At 44.3% G+C, this 24,254-nt stretch overlaps 1 protein-coding gene across 7 annotated transcripts; it reads left to right on the top strand.

The window, feature by feature from the left end:
* Window positions 1-16,498: 16,498 nt before the first annotated feature.
* LOC122033407 lies at window positions 16,499-19,615 on the top strand. Of its 7 annotated transcripts, none has more exons than XR_006126535.1 (7): window positions 16,499-16,635; window positions 16,962-17,037; window positions 17,118-17,346; window positions 17,542-17,674; window positions 17,907-17,984; window positions 18,155-19,034; window positions 19,120-19,615. XR_006126535.1 is itself a non-coding variant. In XM_042592418.1 (4 exons), exons 2-4 carry the CDS (start codon window positions 17,273-17,275, stop codon window positions 18,000-18,002), a joined length of 303 nt encoding a protein of 100 aa, XP_042448352.1. In that variant the 5' UTR covers window positions 16,499-16,635; window positions 16,962-17,272; the 3' UTR covers window positions 18,003-18,138. The 7 variants fall into 7 exon arrangements, 2 of the variants coding, with proteins under 2 accessions (XP_042448352.1, XP_042448353.1); XR_006126532.1 differs by having other exon boundaries at window positions 16,962-17,346; window positions 18,155-18,316; window positions 18,634-19,034; XR_006126533.1 differs by having other exon boundaries at window positions 16,962-17,346; window positions 18,155-18,316; window positions 18,963-19,034; window positions 19,120-19,564.
* Window positions 19,616-24,254: the final 4,639 nt, after the last annotated feature.

Raw genomic sequence — 24,254 nt, 5'->3', positions numbered from 1 at the left:
GTTACTTTCCAGAAGATCAAACATCGTCAGAAAAATAATTATCAAAACCAAAAATAAAGTAGAAGAAACTTGCCATCAAGTCTATCAACAACCTTCTGAGCCTCATCAGCATACTTATACCTCACAAAAGCAAACCCTCATGAATCTCCAGTCCTTTGAGTCGCCAAAAGACGAACAAACAATTTAGTAAACAATTGAAACTCAAAAATCGTATCAATAACAACAATCTCTCACCTCCGGTCCCTTGGAATGAACACGTCAATGACTTTCCCGTACCGATCAAAGAGAGGAAAGAGATCATCGGCAGCGGTACTTAGCAATTCGAACAGAACGCGAGTCAAAAACTGGATTCCCATCAAAACCAGCAAGAGAGTCCGAGGAGAAAGGGAAAACACTCACGGAAGCTGATGTTGAGAACGAGGAGGGAGTAGGTGTCCTTGATGTCCTGCGGCCCTGATCTCCCGAAGTGCGACATGGGTGGCGACGAGACTATTCAGATTTTTAGGGTTTCAACTTTCAGGGAGAAGACTGGCGAACAATGCGGATGGGACCATCTGGCGACGTCGATCTGAAGAATTAGAAGGCGAGGAAAGGGGTCAGCGAGGGTGATCGACAGTAGAGAAGAGGGGGGCAAAGGTACGACCTTGTTGAACCAGATCCTGCGGGCGGACTGGATTGCGTGGTGGAGGTCGGAAAATGGCGAGGCAGAGGCGAGCTCCTTGGTGAAACACTTGCTGCGGCAACACCGTAGCACATCCTCCTCCGTCAATGAAAAAGACGCCATCTTTCATAGATCTAGCATGGGAGCATAAGGCAATGGTCTCAGCTTCATGTGCTTTCCCGGGAGCGGATTCTTCCCTTGCCCATATTCTAAGAGAATGGATGCCAAGACATTAAACCAAGACATTCAGTTTAAAAAGGATTACGAATCTAAGTAACATAGTCCACGGGGTGGACTTGCCTTCCCAGAGTAAGATGTCCCAGGAGGCTGCCTAAGGGGGAAGAGGGAGATGAGGCTAAGAGAGATGGTCAGACGGCTAGAGGCGAGGAGAAAAGTGGTGGCGGTGTTGCGACGGTATATGGTGGACGGCGCGATAAAGGTTTAGGTTTAGGTTTGGAGGAAAGAGTGAAGTATTGTAAATTTCGACTAAGTATTGGTGGGAAAATTGAATTATTTTATTTTATCATAGACACCGGATTTTAAAAACCGCTGTTAAAATCGATGTCTATTAACGAAAAAAAAGACGCTCATAGACATCGGATAAAAAAACCGATGTCTATGAGCGAAAATCTGCGCTCATAGACACCGATTTTTGGAAAACCCGGTGTAAAATACTCAAAGACATCGGTTTTTGCTTAAAACTGTTGTTGTTCCACCGATATCTATGAGGGTTTTTCTTGTAGTGTGTGTTAGTACACTTTTGTTAGTACTTGTCTAGTTATTTGTAGCATGCATTTCATGTGTTCGGTCAACCACTGATCACGGTTGACCCTACTAGAGATCAAGGATTACAGTCTCAGGGGATTTTTTATATCATACTACCAGTAGTTTTAGTGTTTGTTACTACTAGTTGGTTGAGAGTTAGAGGCACATACTAGTCCCTGTTATTATTAGCTGGGTGGTGGATGATATCTGTACACTCATGTTGACTCAGTTAGTAGAGTACCAATTTACTCCTGTCTAGGATTGGGTTACCTATTTGACTTGTGCAGTGGGGTTTAACTTATCTTAGTTGGTTTTATACTCCTGTTAGTTAGGCATATAGAGCGGTCGATTTACCCTTGTTGACTTCGGTAGATTAGTTAGTTGATGATCGATTTATTTTGGCAGTTTGATCTATAGGGGGCTGACTTACTATATTTTTAGAGATTCCTATCTTTGGGATACTCGTGCTTGGTTAGATATTTTGGGAGACATACTTGATTACATGACTTATACAGTCATGGGAAGGACTGAGTTAATCGTATACCATTGTCAGCTTGGTCAGCCTGTAGAGCATTGTCATATCCTATTCCATGGGGACTTTGACCATGGACTGTTTGTACTGATAGGATGACTTAGAAGGTATATTCGGATAAGATACCTCCACTGATGTGGGAAAAATGTAAGGCTACATGTTTAACACTTATGAGATACAACCATTACTAGGGTGTATGAGTTGGAGAGTACATTTGGATATATGATTTGTACTGACGTGAGAGAGTTGAAGTTAGCTGCTTAACCTTTACATGACCCGGTACCACGTGAAGGAAGAAGCAAAAAATGCTTTTTGGAGATCAGGTCATCACTTAGTGATTTCCTTGAGGTGTTTGGAGAGAGAGTAGTTCTCTATTTCTTTCGTTAGCATGATGGATTTTAAGGCGATGACTAGTAGACTCGCCTAACGTTGCTCCATGGGAGATCCTAACTCATAGACCTATCGGATGTAGTTAGATATCCTTGATGTACCTAGTGATCTACGACTTGTAATGATATGGAGGAAGTGGTATTAGTTGAGTAATACCTAAGAGTTCCGACAGTAACTAGGTATAATTTCAGATGATGATCTTCGAGGGGTAGGGCGTCGACTGACAGATATTTTGATCAGCTACTTAGTTACAGTGTCCATCTTTGAGTTCATTGCTCGATACTAGAGGCTACTGAACCTCAGATGGAGCAATCACAGTAAGATGAGGTATAAGACAATGGTTAGACGACTTAGCTAATATTGTCTCTATCAAGTAACTCAAGACCTTGACCACATGATCATTTTATCATGTCTTGTAGGCTATATCTCATATTGGAGGCTTCGACCTTTTATCGATATTTGTCGAGGGACATTTATAGGATGATTATGAGAGTTGTGGAGATATCTTCTTGATGGGTAGACTCTCAGTCAGGAGGTGGTGTGAATCTTTGGACTTGGGATTAACATTCTTTTACTGTGGATATTTGAGTATCTAAGAGGATGAGATGATGAGATTTGGCAGACTTTTTGAATACGTTTAGTTTGTTGGCAGCAAGTGTTAAAGGTTGGATGATTTCCTTTTTCATTATCATTGTACATGAAGTTATCAGGTTTGATTGATGTTGAGGATGATTTTGATTGGTGGATGTGGGGAGATCAGGTGTAGTGATTTGTTGTCTTTTGATGATCTATTATTTGGTGTTTGATGTTGGTAGTGATATGGGGAGTAGCATAGGTGTGATATGTATGGATTTAGTGATCTGTAGTTGGTGATTAGATTACAGACTTGTTGTTGGGGATCTTACGGTTGAGTGACCTTGTCATACGTACATTATGAGTCATTGGGGTTACCATTTAGGCATATCATGCCTAGATGTTTTCATGGACTCAATGCACTTGGTATTCCTAGGGTGATTGGATCAGTTTTCATTGTCTTCATTGACGATGTTATGATCTATTCCCGATCCAAGGTGGGTTACGAACACTATCTTCGCATAGTTCTAGAGATGTTTCGACGGGGACGTCTATATGTGAAGTTCAGTAGTGCGTATTTTGATTGTCATCTGTGGGATTTCTATGACACATGGTCACCAGTAGGGATATTAGTGGATCTACAGGAGATATAAGCTGTTATCAGTTGGGGAGTAGTCGTAGTCTATACATGAGAATCGCAACTTCCTCAGTCTAGCTGGATATTACCGGAGATTGGATGAGGGTTTCACTAGCATTGTTATGTCGTTGACTGGACTGTTTAGGAAAGGAATAAAACTTTCCCGGACAGATGCGTACGAGATCAATTTTAGGAGTTGGAACGAAAAGTTGTTAATTGCACCGTCTTAGTTATGCTTTATAGTGTAGACGGATTTGTACTCCACACAGATGTATCATACCTGAGGTTTGGTGCAGTTCCGATGTAGTATGAGCGGAGTAGTCTCGTGCCAGTAGTTAGAATTCTCATGAAATGAGAATTTGATTCTTTATTTCCATGGGAGATTATGTGTGTTTTCGAGTCACTTCTTATCCGGAAGGAGTCACTGTAGAAAACACATTGATATGGATTTACGATACATTCGGGTGACACCTACTGTCTGGAGACTTGGAGCATTCTTATTGGTGGAACGATATGAAGAAAGACATCGCCGATTTAGTAGCTTGAGGTCTAGCATGCCAGCAAGAGGAGGTTGAACATCATATGTTAATAGGATTGTCTCCATTGATTTGGATACTAGAGTGGAGTTGGGAGCATGTTTTGATGGATTTTGTTGTGGGATTATCCAGGACATGGAGAGGATATGATGGTTTGGGTAATCATTGTTGGGTGATGACTTTGCTCCCTAACTATCGATTTGTAGAACGGATTCTTTTGGATTGAGTAGCAGGATTACACTGTAGAGAGATTACTGGACTTCATGGTATATCTCTGAGTGTTATATTGGATGGAGATCCGTGATTTTTTCATCTTGGTTTTAATCGAGATTACAACAGACTTTGAGTTCAGAATTTTGTGTTAGTATAGACTTTCACCCTCAGAATGATGGATAGTTTGAGTGCCTTATACAGATGTTTGAGGATCTGTTGATAGTGGATTTTAGATTTTAGAGGTAGTTGATTTGTTCCGCAGTTGGCTAGATTGCAGAGTGGGAGTAGCGGGAGTAGAGGGAGCCCATAACTCACAGAGTCATCGTTATTCACTTGGAGGTGGAGCATCACTGTTGGTCATTTGTTCATTATACTTAAAGTGAGTGGTATATGAGTGATGTTATCCTTGGATGAGGATCCCTGAGTTGACTAGTAAATTTGGGGACTAAATTTTTATTAGTGGAGGAGAATGTAAGATATCACAAAATTTAAAATAATAAATGTTATTGGACGAAAAATCTTATTGGATTTTTCGAGAATTTTTAGAAATTTTTCGGGATATAAACGAAGTCCGTATGACTTGTTTTGAGGGGATGAATTGGTTGAGTTAAGTGGGGGCTTGTTTGGAATACACAAATTAAGTGGGAGTTGATTGATTAAATTAACCTATAGTTGGTTAATTAAATCCTAGGTTTAAAAACCCAAAACTAACTTCTTCCCATTCATTTTCCCTGACTCCCTTCTCTGTTCTTCACGTTCTTTGATCTCGACGATCGGCGATTTCCTCGCCTCTTCTCGGCGTCGCCGGCGAGGAGTTGATCTTGGAGCGGTGAGGGGGAAGAGCAAGCTACTGCCGATCCTTCATTCTGGCCTTCTTCTCCTCTCCGGCCTCGGCAAGCAGCAGCGACGAATTTCCTTTTCATTGCCATCGTCGCACCACTTGTTTCCGTCAAAAAGAAATTGAGGACGCCGACATTGAATCTGTCAAGCGTTGACCATTGGGTGAGGTAGCAGTGTCGGTTTTCGCTATTTCTTTCCCCGATCTTCTCCTCTGTTTGTCGGCAAAAGCAGATCGTTGCCCTAGCCTTGATCTTGGAGGTAAGTGTTTAGATTGGGTCATGGATTTGAGCATGTGCTCTTCTTGATGGTTTGATTTGGGTGGTTTTCTGGGAAGTAGAGATTGTATCTTGGTTCCGGCCACCACAACTTTGTTAGGGATCGCTTTCTCCATCGGATCTGCAATCCTCTCCGACGATTGAAGTCTCGGTGAAGAGGTGGAGTGCTTGAGGTGAGCAGAGCTTTGTTTGTTAAGAATTTCAGTAAATCAATTGCTCTACAGCTAGGCTCGGGATTGATTTTGGAAAGAAGTAGTGTAGGGATCTTTGGTAGATGTCGGCAAGAAGTTCTTGTGGGCTGTGAGATACTGAACTGCTGCTAAACCTCACGGTAAGTATTTTCCAGAGAGGTACCTTTGTGATTCTCATTAGTATGTTGCTAAATTAGGTTTTCTATGTGTTGAATGGCTTGGTTTAGGTTACTGAAGATTTTTAATGGGCATCACCAACAATTTCCAACCGTGGGTTACACTTCGATCTTGAGTCACCTGTGATCATTATCAGATTTTGGTAAGTATTAAAGCTAAAGTTATTGCTAGGAGTAGAATGGTGGATTTGTTGGTTTGATGCTTAGTTGATGGAATTAAACTTGATTAGATGTGAGCGATCATTTGGATGATTATGAAATTGGCTGAGTTTTTGGAGATATGCATGTATAAACCTAATTTAATTAGGTTGTGGAATGATTAGGCTTAATTAGAGAGATTAAAACCTAATTTAAGGAGGATGATGGATTAATTAGGGTTAAGCTGACTTAACTCTAGTTAGGTGGTTAATCGAGGATTATATTCGATTTATAGTTATCCTAAATAGATTTGGTGATTTGATTTAGCTATTTAATTTATACGTGATTAGCTAAATCTATACATCCTGTATTGCAGGACTTTGGTTTGAGACAAGTGTCTTGACGCGGGTTTCACAGTCGACAGATAAAGGTGGATACTTCTTCCCTGGCTCTATGTAGATTTTTTTATTGACCTTAGTGCATGATTGTTATGTGATGGTTTAGGCTGTATTACCTTATATCGTGTTCGGTTGTTGCTTTCCTGCTTGATACTTATGCTTGACTCTTGTGATTCTATTTAATTCTTATACAGTCTACACTTCGAATTATCTATACTTTGTGATATTTTTACATGTAGAGTATGTATGGTAGGGGATACTTCGTTGGTGGTGTTCATATGATGATTGTCCATTTGTATGTCATGTATACATTGTCTGGTGTGACGAGTGGAAGAGTTATGTGTTAGGACCTTCGGATGCGTCTAGAGAGGGGGGGTGTGAATAGCCGACCCCAATTTTTCTTTTCTTCCTACGAATTAGGTTAGCGCAGCGGAAAAATAACAACAGAAACGTAAATGGAGAAATCAAACCTCAAGCACAGCGATGTAACGAGGTTCGGAGATGAAACTCCTACTCCTCGGCGCGTCCGTAAGATGGACGAAGCCTATCAATCCGTCGGTGGATGAGACCCCCAATAACCGTCTAATATGAACTCCTTCTGGGTGGAGAAACCACACCACAAAGTCTTTGTAACAGCAAAACAGAGGAGTACAACAATAGAGGAAACAAACAAGAACAATAGAAATTGTAAACACACTTGCTTGCCTTCTCGTCGACTGGATGAAGCAGCAATTTTACGAAACACCTACAACAGCAGGAACCAGCCGAAAGAAGCTTCCACGAAGCTTCAGGAAAATGAGAGCTCAGCAAAGCTCTGATTGCAGTAAGATCAGAAAGAAAAGAGAGGCAGTTCCTGTAGCCCTCGACCTGTTATATAACCTACGAAGAAGAAGACCGTTGTGTTGCAACGGCTAGGGCCTGGACCGATCAGGCTCCACCCTGATCGGTCCAGACCTTCTCTGATCGGTCTTGGGACCGATCAGGACCTATGATGATCGGTCCCCAGACCGATCAGCACGCTTCATAGAGAGTTGCCCAACTCTCTGATCGGTCTGTGGAACGATCAGGACTCAGGTGGATCGGTCCACAGACCGATCCCCCTCTCTCTTCTCCCGATCTTCTTCACTTCTGTATGATTACTGATCGGTCACCAAACCGATCAGGTAATTCACAGAAACACACTGTTTGGTTATTGATCGGTCACCAGACCGATCAGTCAACCAGCGTATCACTGGATCGATCACCAAACCGATCCGGGTTTAGAGCTCCCAGCCCTAACCCCTACCTGGTCCTGAGAACGAGCTACCGAGCTACGAAGCGAGCCTACAGCCCTCTCCGACTCCATCGTCCGGTCCAGAGAACGAGCCACCGAGCCCTCTCTCGGCCTAGTCGAGAACGAGCTACCGAGCCCTCTCCGCTCCATCCGTCCAGAGCGAGCTCGGCCTCTCTGACCTAGTCCGGAGAACGAGCTACCGAGCTCTCTCCGACTTCGTATGCCAAGCTTCCATACTTGGACTTTTCCCGTGCCAAGTCTCCATACTTGGACTTTTCCGTGCCAAGTTCCCTGCTTGGACTTCTCCGTGCCAAGTCTCCATACTTGGACTTTTCCCGTGCCAAGCTCCCTGCTTGGACTTTTCACCATGCCACTTTTCCCGTGCCGAGCTCCCTGCTTGGACTTTTTCGTGCCAAGTCTCCATACTTGGACTTTTCCCGTGCCAAGCTCCCTGCTTGGACTTTTCCGTGCCAAGTCTCCATACTTGGACTTTTCCCGTGCCAAGCTCCCTGCTTGGACTTTTCCACGCCAAGTCTCCATACTTGGACTTTTCCCGTGTCAGGTCAATTCAAGTCGGGTCAACCAGGTCAACCTTGACCAAAGATTGCACCCATAATCTCCCAAGTTTGTATCCTTGTCAAACATCAAGATACAACTTCAACTTCTCTATTCTCGTCAAACATCATAATAGAACTTTTCTATTCTCGTCAAACATCAGAATAGAACTTTTCTATTCTCGTCAAACATCAAAATACAACTCGAGTCAGGTCAACTCGAGTCAGGTCAACCAGGCCAACCTTGACCTAAGGTTGCACCAATAATCTCCCCCTTTTTGATGTTTGACAAAAACCATAATCAAGTTAGGTTAACCCGATAACCTAACTTAGGTTTTCCAATGTTCTTCCTTGAACATTCTCCCCAAACTCTAATGTTCTTCCTTGAACATTCTTTGGACATTCTCCCATTCTCCCCCTTTTTGACACACATCAAAAAGAGTGATTCAAGGTCAAGAGTTTCTTCCTAATGAAAGTCCCATACCTTTCATTGAAACCCTTAATTTCCCCCTTGATACTAAAGTCAACAATCAACTTAGTGATAATCCCATATCACTCAAGTCTTTAGAGTAAAAATTCCCCCTAAAAGTCAACTCCCCCTTGACTAATAGGTAAAACTCCCCCTAAAAGTCAACTCCCCCTTGACCATTGTACCAACAATGTCTTGGAGAGTTTCAAACCTTTAGAAATCCAAAACACAAACTGTGTTTTAACTTTCAGCTGAAATTTCAGACAACACAGTCGAAAATTAGCATTTTGGCACGCCCGATCGGTCACCAGACCGATCAGGAGCTCCCTGCGGTCCAGTGACCGATCCAGCATCACCTGGACCGATCAGGGAACCTCCTGATCGGTCACACATGTCTGATTTCTGATTTCTGAATTTCTTCCTCCCGAAATTCAGAAACCCCTACAAAATTACAGAAAATTCTAAAAATTATAAAATTTTGAGGATACATTCCTCATACCATATACTATCATGGAAAAATAGTTTTCTATGAAAATAACTTCCATTTTCAAACCTTGATACAAAGTTTTAAAACTTTGAAATAGTTCAAGTTTACCTCAACTTTGTATCAACTTGCTCAATGATGAATGTTGTCACTAGAAAAGCTTCATCAAGGTTTTTCAAATCAATTTTGAAATGATTTTAAACCATTTAATTTAGGACCACAATCTTAGGGCTAAATGTACATGACTTATACACAAGCTTTCCCTATGATCCTCAATTTCGAATTAGGCTCATCTAGGTACAAGAACTATGCACCTTGATCCTAACTCATCATCCTAATATCTCACACACATCTAAGGTGTATCAAACACATCCAAGTCAATTTTGATGTGAGATATGGGTTTAGGTCATCTTAAGCTAAGTTCTCATGCATTTTCTAAACAACAATTTGATTTCCATATCAAATTGAGTTTTTTATCCTTAAATCAATTTAATTGATCATAAATGCAAGAGATGATGACATGACATAAAATAATATCATAAGTGAACATATGTGCCAATGTCATGATGTCATGGCATAAAGTATGAAACTTAAATAAGGCATGACATATAACTAACCTAAGCATTATCATGACATTTCAAATGATAGTAAATTAGATATGATGTCATGATATGGCATATGAGAAACAATATATGGCAAATAACATATAAAGGTATAGAAAATACCTAATTCTAGCCTTAGTTGCCATTTTTGATAGTTTTGATCATTTTGCCATGAATTCTATATTCCTAAGTGTAATAGACCTAAAAACATATACTCAAGATTTTTAGATCACTATGTGCCAATTAGATTGACCCTATAAAACTCCTCAAATGTGGTTGGCACATCCTAATCACCTTAGGAATAATTTTTAATTTCATTTTCAAGGCTTGATTACACCTTGAAAATTCCTAAAGTGCCACCTTGTGTCATGAATAGATTAACTACCTATTCAATTAAGGTTGGCACACTCTAATCCATCTAGCGTGATGGAATCATGCTCTTAGGAACCCAATACCTATTTGAGCTCATTGGGTTCACTAAATATTCACTAGGGATGACTTCCCTAGCAACCCTCCTAATGACCCTCTTAGGCTTTAAAGCCTTGGCCATTTGGGACTCATCAAGATCAACTCTAGGGGTGACTCCCCTTGTGACCTTGGTGATGGTCTTCCTAGCCCTAGGTCTTGTTCTATAATCGAATGGAACATTATGATAAGTGAGCTTGACCACTTGAGACTTAGGTTTGTGACTCAAACCTCTCATGTCCTTGGGCTTTTGCTTTTGACCCTTAGGCCCTAAAGATGATTTCTCCAAATTCTTAAGGGTCTTTTCTAAAGTGTCAAGTCTTGACCTCAAGACTTGATTTTCCTTTTCTAATACCTCAAGTTTTAATTTGTCATTTTTCTTTAAGGTATTCCTAGGCATATGTCTAGTTGTTTTGGGATTCCTACCTAGGTTTTCCTTAACCTTAGATGAGTTAGTCCTAGGGTTGGCATTTCTAGTATTGTTCTTGTCTAGGCTAACATGTTTTGCACCTAAGCACATGTATCGGTTTCTAAGATTATCATGCTTATCATTATTGACAATTGCAATAAAATTACTAGCATGTGTCTTATAAGGATTGCAAGAATGTGCCTTAAAGGATACCTTAGGGTTTGCCTTAGCTCCCCCTATAGATGTGCTTGGTCTCTTGTCCTTGTGAGGTTGCCTCCCCCTCGGACATTGACTTCTATAATGCCCCCTTCGCTTGCATTGGAAGCACACCACGTGCTCCTTGCTCTTGCGTTTCGGGACTCCGGCTTCCTTGACCTTTGGTGCCGGTGGAGTCTTCCTAATCCTCTTTGGACATTTACTCTTGTAATGCCCATATTCCCTACACTCAAAGCACATTATATGTAATTTACTTGAAATTAAATCGCTTGAGTTACCTAGGGTTGAGGATGGATGTAAGCTCTCTTCTTCATCCCTTCCGGAGGTAGAAGCTTCTTCTTGCACCAATCTTGAAGAAGAACTCTCCTCCTCTTCTTCCATAGATGTTGAGTAGCCCTCAACTTCTAATTCCTTACCTCCATGATGTGAGCTACTTGGCTCACTTGACTCCTCTTCATGACTTGAATTGGAGCTCTCCTCATGGAACTTAGTCAAGTTGTTCCACAACTCCTTGGCATTGTTGTATCCACCTATCTTACACAAGATATCACTAGGTAATGAAAATTCAAGGATTTTCGTTACCTCGTCGTTGATTGTGGATTGGTGGATTTGTTCTTTCGTCCACTTCTTTTTCTTGAGAAGTTCTCCCTTTCTATCCACCGGAGGAATAAAACCTACTTGCACACAATTCCAATTTGCTAGGTTAGTCATAAGAAAATACTTCATTCTTACCTTCCAATACGCGAAGTCGTAGCACTCATAGAAGGGTGGAATCGTGATGTCTTCTCCGAGTCGATCCATTCTCTAGCTTGTGCTCCCCCGGGTGTTAATCCGACGAAGAGCAACCTTGCTCTGATACCACTTGTTAGGACCTTCGGATGCGGCTAGAGAGGGGGGGTGTGAATAGCCGACCCCAATTTTTCTTTTCTTCCTACGAATTAGGTTAGCGCAGCGGAAAAATAACAACAGAAACGTAAATGGAGAAATCAAACCTCAAGCACAGCGATGTAACGAGGTTCGGAGATGAAACTCCTACTCCTCGGCGTGTCCGTAAGGTGGACGAAGCCTATCAATCCGTCGGTGGATGAGACCCCCAATAACCGTCTAATATGAACTCCTTCTGGGTGGAGAAACCTCACCACAAAGTCTTTGCAACAGCAAAACAGAAGAGTACAACAATAGAGGAAACAAACAAGAACAATAGAAATTGTAAACACACTTGCTTGCCTTCTCGTCGACTGGATGAAGCAGCAACTTCACGAAACACCTACAACAGCAGGAACCAGCCGAAGGAAGCTTCCACGAAGCTTCAGGAAAATGAGAGCTCAGCAAAGCTCTGATTGTAGTAAGATCAGAAAGAAAAGAGAGGCAGTCCCTGTAGCCCTCGACCTGTTATATAACCTGCGAAGAAGAAGACCGTTGTGTTGCAACGGCTAGGGCCTGGACCGATCAGGCTCCACCCTGATCGGTCCAGACCTTCTCTGATCGGTCTTGGGACCGATCAGGACCTATGCTGATCGGTCCCCAGGCCGATCAGCACGCTTCATAGAGAGTTGCCCAACTCTCTGATCGGTCTGTGGACCGATCAGGACTCAAGTGATCGGTCCGGCCGATCCCCTTTCTTCTCGATCTTCTTCGTCAGATGATTACGATCGGTCACACCGATCGGTAATTCCTGAAACACATCTGTTTGTTCTCGACGGTCACCGCATCGATCACCAACCAACAGACATCGATCGGTCACGGACCGATCCGGGTTTAGACTCCACCTAACCCCTACGGTCACGAGCGAGCTCACGAGCCCTCTCGACCTAGTCCGGAGAACGAGCTACCGAGCCCTCTCCGACTCCATCGTCCGGTCAGAGAACGAGCTCACAGGCCCTCTCGGACCCGGTCAGGAGCGAGCTACGAGCCCTCTCCGACTCCATCTAGTCCAGAGACGAGCTCATCGAGCCCTCTCGGCCTAGTCCGGAGAACGAGCTACCGAGCCCTCTCCGCTTAGTATGCCAAGCTTCCATACTTGGACTTTTCCGTGCCAAGTCTCCATACTTGGACTTTTCCCGTGCCTGCTTGGACTTCTCCGTGCCAAGTCTCCATACTTGGACTTTTCCCGTGCCAAGCTCCCTGCTTGGACTTTTCCACGCCAAGTCTCCATACTTGGACTTTTCCCGTGCCAAGCTCCCTGCTTGGACTTTTCCGTGCCAAGTCTCCATACTTGGACTTTTCCCGTGCCAAGCTCCCTGCTTGGACTTTTCCACGCCAAGTCTCCATACTTGGACTTTTCCCGTGTCAGGTCAATTCAAGTCGGGTCAACCAGGTCAACCTTGACCAAAGATTGCACTCATAATCTCCCAAGTTTGTATCCTTGTCAAACATCAAGATACAACTTCAACTTCTCTATTCTCGTCAAACATCAGAATAGAACTTTTCTATTCTCGTCAAACATCAGAATAGAACTTTTCTATTCTCGTCAAACATCAAAATATAACTCGAGTCAGGTCAACTCGAGTCAGGTCAACCAGGTCAACCTTGACCTAAGGTTGCACCAACATTATGCTGATTGTATATTTGTGGTATATACACATGTTTGATGTGTTCTACTGGAGGATACATGTTGATTATACCTACGTTCTATGTACATGTGTCTAGGGGGATTATTAGAAATTTTTGGTTGATTATACATGTGTAGTTGTGTATATGTGTTTGGTGGGAGATGTGGAGGCATCATGACAATTATACTCATGTTTGCTGGGATCTTGACGTCCGCTTGAGGGGGGTGAATAGCGTCTCACCCAAATCGTCGCTTCCTACGCTTATTAGTGCACAGCAGAAACAAAAATACTAACAAACAAAAGGAAAACTAACCCTAGAAAATAATAAACAAGAAGCAAACCCAATGACACATTGTGTAACGTGGTTCGGAGATAAAGCTCCTATTCCACGGCTGTCCGTAAGATGGACGATCTCGATTCGTCGGTGGATGAGTCCCCGGAAAACCTCCGGCTAGCTCGTGTAGCTCCTTGTGGGTGGAGAAACCTCGCCACAACCTTGTACAAACATGCTATATCACTTGGGCACTAGGAGACTCTAATTAGGGTTAACTACCACTAATTTCGTCAACTTTAACCAAGCTTCTAATGCTTGGTTATATAGGCCACAAGTTAGAAAACCCCGCCTACCAGTCGACTACCAAAACTAGCAGTCGACTGCCCTCTGTGGAAATTTGACCGTTACATCCCAACGACTCGATACCAGTCGACTGCCAAAACATGCAGTCGATTGCTCCACACTGACCGAACGAACAGAACCATTCTGTTCGCACCCAGTCGACTACGCGGTCGACTGTACCAGTCGACTGCTACAGTAATGCTATAGTAACGCTACAGTAAAACCCTAGAGTCTAGGATTTGACCCCCGAGTACATTCGCTCAGCACTCATCCTCGCCCGACCAACCTAAACCTAGCCTTCTAGCCTCCTCCATCAGCCTTGCGTCCCTCGGATGCTTCCCCATCCTTCACGTCTTGCTTTCTGGAGCTTCCATCAGCCTTGTCATTGTTGTCGGGTCTTCCTTTGCCAAGAGGTCGCGCCTCCGGGACTTCATCCATTGCCAAGTCACACTTGGACTTACGTTGCCAAAACTACATGCTTGGACTTACACCGCCAAGACTCATCCTTGGACTTTCCTCCTTTGCCAAGATCACACTTGGACTTTCCTTATTGTACCTGTATCCTGCACACTCACAATGCATATCAAATACAACAATAAACCTAACTTAAACCTTTGTTCAAACATCAAAACCTAGGGTACCCAGATTGTTAGGGTTTTGCAAGGTTGCAAACATAGTCCCATATTGAAAACACATGGTAAAGATCATGGGTTTATAAGAGGAAAGATATCTCCATTGGCATGAGGCCTTTTGGGGAGAGCCCAAGAGCAAAACCATGAGGGCTTGGACCCAAAGTGGACAATATCATGCAATTGTGGAGATATCTAAAATTCTTTTCGATCCTACAATTGGTATCAGAGCCCGGACTGCCAGAAGGTTTAACCGCTGACTGTGCACAAGAGCTATGGTCTGATTGAACTATGTAGATACAATATTGACCTTGAACAAAGAAAGTGGGGGCTCCTATGTTCAGATCAAGAGGACCAGACACCAGGCAGGAAGTGCTAGTTGCGACTAGGCAAGGAAGTCCTAGTAGGTTGGGTGGACCGAGGGGCAGGAAGACCTGGTGGGTCGAGGATCGGATGTGGGAAGTTAATGGTCCTTTGTTTGAGGGGGGATTGTTAGGGTTGCAAGGTTGCAAACATAGTCCCATATTGAAAATACATGGTAAAGATCATGAGTTTATAAGAGGAAAGATATCTCCATTGGCATGAGACCTTTTGGGGAGAGCTCAAGAGCAAAACCATGAGGGCTTGGGCCCAAAGTGGACAATATCATGCTATTATGGAGATATCTAAAATTCTTTTCGATCCTATAATGTTGTGGGGTACTGAGGTGGATTTAGAGTTTTCATGGATGATGACGGTTATCAGTCTTTTATAGCTGTCCATTCTGCCACTGGTGGAGAGTGGTAGCTAGGAGTGGAGCTAGTCTTGTCGCACTTACTTAGCCGCTCAGTGTTATGTCAGCCTCGACCACTCTGGAGTAGTGAGTCTTGAGGGTACAGTAGTCAGAGGGCTAGAGATGTGAGTGCTCAGGGACCCTTAACTATGTAGTTAGATAACTACTTAGCTGACCGTTCGCTTCGGCCGCCTATAGCGATGCATGTACTGGAGGCTAGTACGTTTTGTCACGGACCTAAGCCTCTCGGTCATACAAGGGTCGTGGTGTCTAGAGAGGTGGCGGGGGTGACCATGGAGCATGCATACGCATATACATATGATTATGGTTGTTGCACTTGTTTGAGATATGCTTGTTACATATGGTTGTCATGTTGCATACATGTCATTTATTTTACATGTATATGCAGTTGTATTTATACTGCACAGGTGTCATGATTGAGTTTGTTGCAGATCCGGTGAGTCTACTGATCCTTGTACCATGTGTCGTTTCCAGATTGGGTATGTGTTTATCATTTTGTCGGTTGTAGCATGTGCAATTTTTGTATGTCAGTTATGATTGTTATACCATGTGAGATAGACTGGTACTGGTAGTTGTGTTTATTGAATATGTTAGTATGATCATGTTCTTTATTCTCTACTGAGACTGTATACTTTGATTTCCATGTTTATTTATAGACCATGCACTATTCTGTCTATTATCCATTGAGTTACCTATATTCACCACCGCATATATATTTTATGTTTTCAAGTAGCAGATATGTGCACTACAACAAAATCCTCATTCAACAACACTGAAACGACAACGGTTTTATGACAAATCGTTGTTGTTTTGCCTTTTTACAACGGTTTTAACAAAAACTGTTGTCTTTTAGCAGTTTTTTTTGCCTACGACAACGGTTTTTAAAAACCGTTGTCTATTTATATTTTTTTGGGGCTACGACAACAGTTTTTAAAGGCTACGACAACAGTTTTTGAAAACTATTGTCTTTGTGCGCTTTTTTGGAATTACGACAATAGTTTTTGAAAACCGTTGTCTATTAAGTGATGTTGAATACCGGTGTTTTTTTTTTTTCGCCATTTTTTCCCTTCATCATTTTTTACGCCGCTTTTTTTCTTTCCCTCTTCTCGAAATTTTTTTGCCGCCGCATTCCCCCTTATCTTCTCTATCCCTAAGTATTTTCATCCTCTTTTCTCACAATCTCTTGCTCACTGGAGCCGCGTAGGAGCAGCAACAACTGGGAAGAGCGATCGCAAGGCGATAGCGAGGGTCTGGATCGTTCCCTCCTTTTTTTTTTTTTTTTTTTTTCTCTTCCACTTTTCTACCTTCTCTATAAATTTCAACCTCTTCTCTTTGATCCCCTTCTTTCCTCTCTGTTTTCTCATTCTTCTTCGTCCCCTTGCCTTGCTCTGCATCTTCTAGGTTTGTTTCTTCTCTTTCTTCTCGCAGATTTGTTTTCCTCGGCGTTTTTTTTTGTGCGATTGTAAGATTTGGGCTGTCTTGATGAAGAAATTTGACTTTTTTTTTTCGGTTTTATTGTGAAAATTTGTGATTTTTTCTATGGATATGGAGCTTAATGCGGCGGATCGATGCAGATCGTCGCGGATGCCTCCCTCGCGAATGGTGGAAGTAATGGAGAATGGGCGGCGCGACGCGATGGGACTGCGCAAGGTCGACTCTTTGTGCTCCTGCTTTGCCATTCCTGTATTCCTCCGCCCCCTTCCATTTCCGACTCCCTTAATACTGAACAGCGGAGTGTGAGTTGCGCCCACGAACTCCAAAGACAGCATTTTTTTCTTCTTTTTTTGGGAAGAAGAGAATCCCTTTGTTGTTATTTTAATCCCCCTTGACCGTGGATTCATGGGGGGAGAGTAGAAATAACGGCGGGAGGAGGGGATAGAGAGATATGCTGTGCCTGAAAGCGGAAGCTTTGACCAACGAGATGTATTCCTCCCATGGCGTCATGCTTCCGGCGAATCTGTAAGCCTCGTTTAATCGATCTCTTCCCCCTTTTGAGTTTGGTTTGGTTCCTTGCCCTTTGTCTGGTTCTGGTAGCAGGAATAAATCAAAATTTATTCTTTTTGCGTGGAAATAGAAAGTCAAAAAAAGAAAAGAAAAGAAAAGAAATCTTCGATCCGTTTCATTTGATGGCGAATTATGGGTTTCTGTGACCAGGGGAAGATCGCTGCAGAAGGTGATGCACAAGGTGGGGAAGAATCGCAGTGAGGAACCACGGTGTCGGCGCTCACGCTCGGATCCGTCTTCGTGTTCCTCCGGTGATGGCACTCCGAGCTGTTCTGGTCTAGATGTGAGTGAGTTGTGCTTGTTCGACTTCTTTTGCCTCATTACCAAAACTTGCAGAGCATGTTTAGAAGAACTGACAAAGAACTCCTGATGCATTTGGTGTTAGGTTTGTCTAATTCTGGACTAAGGAAATAATTTGAACAATGAGGATAAAAATTTCACCATTATCTGATGTTGCTTGCTCTTTGTTTGATACTAACCTAAATTTGAGTTTTCAATTTTCCGATAATTGTCAGGCTAGCAAGAGTTATGATGGCACAATGGAAGGGAGGCGCCACAAAATGTGCAACTACAGATCTCAGCTCGAAGAGGAAGTAAGTTTACCAGCTTGATTGCCCTCCATCTTTTCCAGCCAAAAATCTCTGCTTAACTAGTTCCTTCTGTGTTTCTATGCGATGGAACTGTCCTCTATGGCACATAGTCTGAATTCGGTTCAGTTTACATGATTAATACTTTTGGAAAATTGGTTGTTTGGCATTTTCAGGACTGAACTGAGAATATCCGACCATCAGAGTCACAATTAACCAATTCTTTGTTTGACTGATTGCATCAAATCTGATTGACATTTATCCTCTGGTATTTTGGTCGTAGAAGACTATAGTTATATATTTGTGAGCATTGGCCGGATTCGGAGGCTTCAAAGATTGTAAGCACATTTTTCTTTTAGCTCCTTTTTTTTCCTTCTAGAATACCTTCGAATGCATGGTGATTCTGATAAAAAAAAAAAAAAAAAATGAAACGATGTAATATGAAATATGAAATCCCAAACAAGGAGACTGTGAACCACCATTTGTAGATCATCATATTAATTTATAAACTATTCTATTCAATATACTCTTTCTTAATTGCATTTCTCTTGCTAGTGTTTGATCTAGATTTGAGATAGTACTGAAGATGAAATTTCTAATCTTAAGTAGCTATAGTGATGGAATTCTTTCAAGGATGAAATTATCATTGTGGCAGGGCTTTGCACCAAAACTGCTTGCACGGTCCTATTCCATAAAGAACTGCACTGAGCTAACAACATTGTATCCGTTTTCTTCTATTCATATATTTTTTTTATCGATTATAGTTATTGGCAATGAGAATTTACTATATATTGTTGCATGGAGTTGTCACATTACTTATTTTTCAAGGTATCTGAGAGCTAATTACCTTTAAGGGAACATTCCACCCGAGATTGGAGAACTTATGCACCTTACCATCTTGTAGTTTTTACATCCCCTTGTTTTCTTTTGTTATATAGTTGTTTCTTTAATCAGTTTTCTTGAGCTTGATGTAAAAAAATGTAGGGACTTGTCAAGCAATTTGCTCAGGGGCAAAATTCCTCCATCTATTGGCTCTCTGAACCAATTACGATTCCTGTGAGTCTTCATGTGATTATTGGTGGCTAAGCAGTTTGTTGTTGCAGAGTTAATTGTTTGACTATGATTTTTTTAACAACTGTAGGAATTTATCAACAAATTTCTTGTCTGGTGAGGTTCCAACCGTTGGAATCCTTATAACTTTCCAAAGCACTTCATGAGTAACTCTTCTATTCTCTCTGATGCTTCATTGGCTTGCTCCATTAATTGTTACATGTTATCTAATTGTTTTCTACTTGGGCAACTGAAGTTTTTTCCCCATTACACAAGCATTCTCTTCTACCTTTTTATTTGACATATAGTGTATAACTAGCATTCTGGGTGAAAATATCTTATTAGTTATGCTCAGTGTTAGAATGTGTTATGTTAGCACTTTGCATTTGGCCTTTCAGTGTTTGTTGGATAAGTTTTATGGCATTGCCAACCTTAAAGTATCATGTTTGGTTTGAATATGTCACTGGGCTAAATTGAACTCAATGAAGAACCATATGATTTATATGATTGAGATCGTTCCAAATTGCCAAATAGCTGTGGATGTTATGCAATTTCATTTCCTTCTATACCAGTTGCTAATTTCCAATAACATGTTGCACAAATAAGACAACAGTAGTGCAAAGCTTAATTGTATCATCAATCCGTATGTGTTTCAGCAGGTTAAGATAATTCTTATTCGCTTACATGTATATTTTATCTTTTAATGTTGATCATGTTCGAGCGCTGAGTCGACGGACGCTGGGGACGTGGCACGCTCCGCTGTCTCCGACTGCTGGTGTAGATCTCCGGCGAACCTGCAAAGAAGCCGAGCCGGGAGGGGTTTCCCGACGACGACCCTCCAACGCTCAAGTCAGGCAACGAGGAATGAGAGAGGTAGCGTAATTGTGGCTATAGTGAGTATTTGCGCATACCTTCGTCGACGTCTGGGGGTCCTTATATAGGACCCCGGGGAGGCACGGGCACGCTTCTCTATGCGTGTACGCTTCCCCAAACATACCTTAACGAGCCCTTGTCAGAAAAGTACCTCTGGTGCCATTCCGCAATCGTCCGAGCATATCCCGGATGTGACGGTGGAAGCTTCCACCGTATGATCCTGTGTACGGCTCGGCCGCCAACCTTGCTGCCTGTCGGCGGCAGACGTCTCGAAGATGATGTTATCCCCCGTCTTCTTTGTCCTCTTGCGCTTCCTGTCTGTTCCAGGGCCCAGCAGTTCAGCCGCTCGGCGGGCATATCACTTCTGCCTCAGTCGTATGCTCGGATGAGATTGCCCCTGCTTGACTTTGTTGCCTTGTGCCCTGGCCCAACGGACAGCTCGCTCGGCCATGAAGCCTTTTTACCTTGAGCATCGGAAACCCGACCCTTAGTCGGGTTGTCTCTTATTCGGCTTGGGGGATACCCGGCCGGTCGGCCATCTCATTCCGGTTGGTCGAGTGGCCGGTCGACCCTCTTAGTCCGGTCGGTCGGGTCTCAGGGTTGAATATCTTAACCTTTGACCTCCGCGTGTCATTGACCTTTCGCCGACGAGGGTCCTCAATTCTTATCACCGGATCACATGCCTCCCCCTCAAGTCTAGTCGAAGGAGGCGCTAAGTCCGACTGACTGGACTGCCGGTCGGCCGGAGTGACACCGCTCTGCCACTTTCTGGAATGTTCCTCCTCACGACCGCTCGGCCTCTTACTACCGTTGGCTTTGTTACCGTGTCGACGGTGAACGCTGACGCCTTCGGATCTCCTCGGGATTCGTGCAAATCCTCTCTATTAAGTCCGAGCACGCGCGCTGCGTGCCGTAATGGCGCTCATTAAATGCGCCCCTATGGCATGGTGCCACGTGACGCCTCCGCTGGCGTCATCGTACGGCTCGACGATGTGTCCGATGGGACATCGACGGTTTGAAATGAACGGCCCGATGAGGGCCTCGGTTCCTGTGACCTGCATCCGACGGTCGAGGCCGATCGGGCCCGACCTTATAAAGCCGCCACCTCCTTCCTCCACCGCACTTTTGCCTTCGCGTGTCCCGCCGCCTTTCTTCGGTGCTTCAGCGTTCCGGCGACTCCGCTTCACTGTTTTCCGACGATTCCCCACCGCCTTCCTTCGATCCCCAGCTTCTTCGTAAGGTTCCTCCGCCTTTCCTCTCTGTTTTCCTCGTGTTTTTTATCGAGTTCTTGTCTTCTGGTCGCTGTCCCATTCATCGTCTCCTTGTTGTGTGTCATTTTCTATTTTTTTGCCTTTTGCTTTCTTGCCCGATCGGGCAATGGCCAGTTCTTTCCGACCCGCAGGCCTCACTTTAGGTCCCTGGTATACTACCATAGAGTCTTGCTTCGATCGGCGTGACGCCAAGGCTTTGCTTGATGGTTATGATATTCCGTCCGACTTTGAACTCATTCTACCCTCCCTATCCGCTCGGCCTCACAAACCGTCGAGCGGAGCCATCTGTTTTTTCTGCGACCAATTCATAGCCAGTCTGCGGTTTCCTCTCCACCCCTTCTTCGTCGACGTTTGCAATTTCTTTGGTCTTCCGCTCGCCCAATTAGTTCCCAATACTTTTCGCCTTTTGTGTAGAGTGGTGGTATTGTTCAAGATACACCGCATTCCTCTCCGCCCGGAAATTTTTTATTATTTTTATTATCCCAAACAGTCCGAGCTGGGTACCTATTTATTCCAGGCTCGGTCCGGTCTAGTCTTTTTTGATAAACTTCCCTCCTCCAATAAACACTGGAAGGAGTACTACTTTTATCTTCGTCTCCCCGAGCGGGCTCCCTTCCAAACCAAATGGCAGGTCGGACCACCTACTTCTCCCGAGCTTAAAAGATTTAAGACCCGACCGGACTATCTCCAGGCCACGAACATGCTTGCCGTCTGAAGCTCAATATCAACAAGCTTCTGCCTGAAGGTGTGCTGTATATATTCGGCCTGAGTTCGAGTCGTACTCCACTTCCGAGCAGCTTCGGTAAGAATTTCACTTGCTTATGTACTTTGAGTGCTAACTGATTTTCTTCTTTTTCCTTTGCAGCGAATATCGTCATGGAGTCCGTGATGCTCGGGATTTTGAAGAGGAAAGCTGAGGCGCTTGAGGCGGCAGCCGCCAAGGAGATGAAGCAACTGGGCATCACTCCGGTCGGCTCTCACGAGGGTGAGAGCGAGACAAACGCGGAGGAGTCGGCCGCTCAGGCCTCCCCCGTGGAGGTGACGGGAGGCGCTACGTCAAACAGGGAACAAGCCGTCCAAGAGGAAGGCTCCGATCGGGAAGGCGAGTGCCCGCTCAGACAAAAAAGGCGCCGGACAGAGACACCGTTGCGATCGGCTACTTCTGCTGTTCGTGTATTCGAGCGGGCGGGATCCGATTCTCGTGGAAAAACTCCAATGGTGGAGGCATTATCCTTCGATCAGACTCCGTCTCAACTAAACTCGCCTGCCAACGCTATTGAGGCTGTGCCGGTCAGCACTCTTCCACCTGCCTCCCGTCGGGTCCAGCCCTCGGCTATTTTGTCCAAGTTCTCCGCCCCGGCCTCTGCTCCCTCTGCATCTGCTCACACGACTCCCGGCCGGAGCCGCACCATCAGGGCCACCCTGCACCTTCCCATCGAGGAGCTTTTTTGCCCGAGTCTGATCGGCCAACCGCGCCCGAGCATATGATCACCATGAAGGGGCCCCTCGCCGAGATGTGGGCCGATGCTCGGGCCCGTGTTGCGTTGATTCCGCTCGGCAACCTAGCCAACAGCCAAATGCAGCAAGCTACTGGGGTGAATGTGTTTTCTTCCGAAGTCCTTTATGTCATCTTTCCGATCGGCTATTAATACTCTTGTTTATGTAAGAGATGGGTGGACAAGATCGCTGTCATCAATCGACTGGCCATGGTGGACGAAGAGCTGAAGAGGCTGAAGAGTTCAGGCGGTCCGTCCTCCCAGGGCCCCTCATATGCCGAGCTGCAGAAAGAGCTCAGGAAGACCAAAGATTTGTTGGAGGCGGAGCGAAAGAAGACGGCCGACCAGGCCTATACTCTGGCCGAACTCGAAAGACAGGTCAAGACTCTTGACCGGAAAATAAGCCTAGCCGCCGATCGGAAGAAGACGGCCATCGTCGATCTGGAGAAGAAAAACGTCGAGGCGCGGGGCCTGGAGCAACGAGTTAAAGAGTTGATGGAGCAGCTGGACGGCGAGAAGGCGAGCCACTCGGGGGAGGCGATCAAACATGAGGACGAACTGAAGACCTTGCACTCAGTTCCTTACAGGAGGCTCTTGAAGCTTCCCAAGCTGCCTTCAAGGAGTATCAAGAGGCCGAGCCAAGCCGGGTCGCAACCCTGAGGCTGCAGCACATCCACTCGAACGAATTTTCTGAGAAGGTCTGCGAGCGGATGTATACTGCCTTTGAGTTGGCCATTGCCGCCACGACGGACTATCTGAAGTCTAAGGGTCAGCTTCCCGACTCCACAACCATCCCGGCCGAAGACTACGCGGCGCTCCTTTCTTCCATCCTGAAGACCGTTTATGATTTCCTTGAATAGTATTTTTTGTAATCCTTCCGACCGGCTCTAATGACCTGAATTTTAATGAAGATATGTCGTCCTTTTGTTAGCTTACTCTTTTTTTGTTAAATCGCCAGTACCTGCGTCTTTCGATCGGAGCGCGAATTACCGCCGTACGCGTCCCTCACCTTTCCTTCTCGTTAATCGTCTCTCGTCCTGCCTTCCTAGGTCTCCAAAGGAATTTTTCATGAAGTATTTTTGATAACTGGGTTGCTCGTCTGAACACACCCACCTCTTTAAATGGAGTTCCCGTTAGATGTTCGTGAAGTACCTTTTGTAACTTGGCCAATCGTCCGCTCGGCTCATAGGCCGACCTTTTTAGTATCTTCTTGTCGATCGACCCGGACGGAAGTACGTTATTATTTTCTTCTTGCCCCTAAGAACAAGGCTTGTCGCTTGTTGGTGTTTATCACCGAGCCGAAGCCTGCATGACTTGTCCCGTCCAAGCAAGACGTCTTCCGGCCTGAGGGTTTATAGTTGCCGGTTCGACTCTAAGATTTAACGTCGCTGCTCGACGGTCTTCAGGCCGGAGGGTTTATAGTCGCCGGTTCGACTCTAAGATTTAACGTCGCTGCTTCGGCGGTCTTGATAGACGGTTTATAGTCGGTTCGACTTAAGATTTAATGCGCCGACGGTTTCGGTAGGAGGGTTTATAGTCGTGGTTCGACTTAAGATTTAACGTCATTTCGGCGGTCTTCAGTCGAG

This window comes from Zingiber officinale, chromosome 11B (genome assembly GCF_018446385.1).
Source record: "Zingiber officinale cultivar Zhangliang chromosome 11B, Zo_v1.1, whole genome shotgun sequence".
Taxonomy (NCBI): Eukaryota; Viridiplantae; Streptophyta; class Magnoliopsida; order Zingiberales; family Zingiberaceae; genus Zingiber; species Zingiber officinale.
Note: the sequence above shows the minus strand (reverse complement) of the source record. Positions and strands in the feature narration are given on the sequence as shown.

Excerpts from the sequence above, each read along its gene's own strand:
- LOC122033407 (XM_042592418.1), top strand. The coding sequence starts at position 17,273 with ATGCTGTGCCTGAAAGCGGAAGCTTTGACCAACGAGATGTATTCCTCC. Across the intron at positions 17,347-17,541 it reads GTCATGCTTCCGGCGAATCT|GGGAAGATCGCTGCAGAAGG; the intron begins GTAAGCCTCGTT and ends TTCTGTGACCAG. Across the intron at positions 17,675-17,906 it reads CGAGCTGTTCTGGTCTAGAT|GCTAGCAAGAGTTATGATGG; the intron begins GTGAGTGAGTTG and ends GATAATTGTCAG.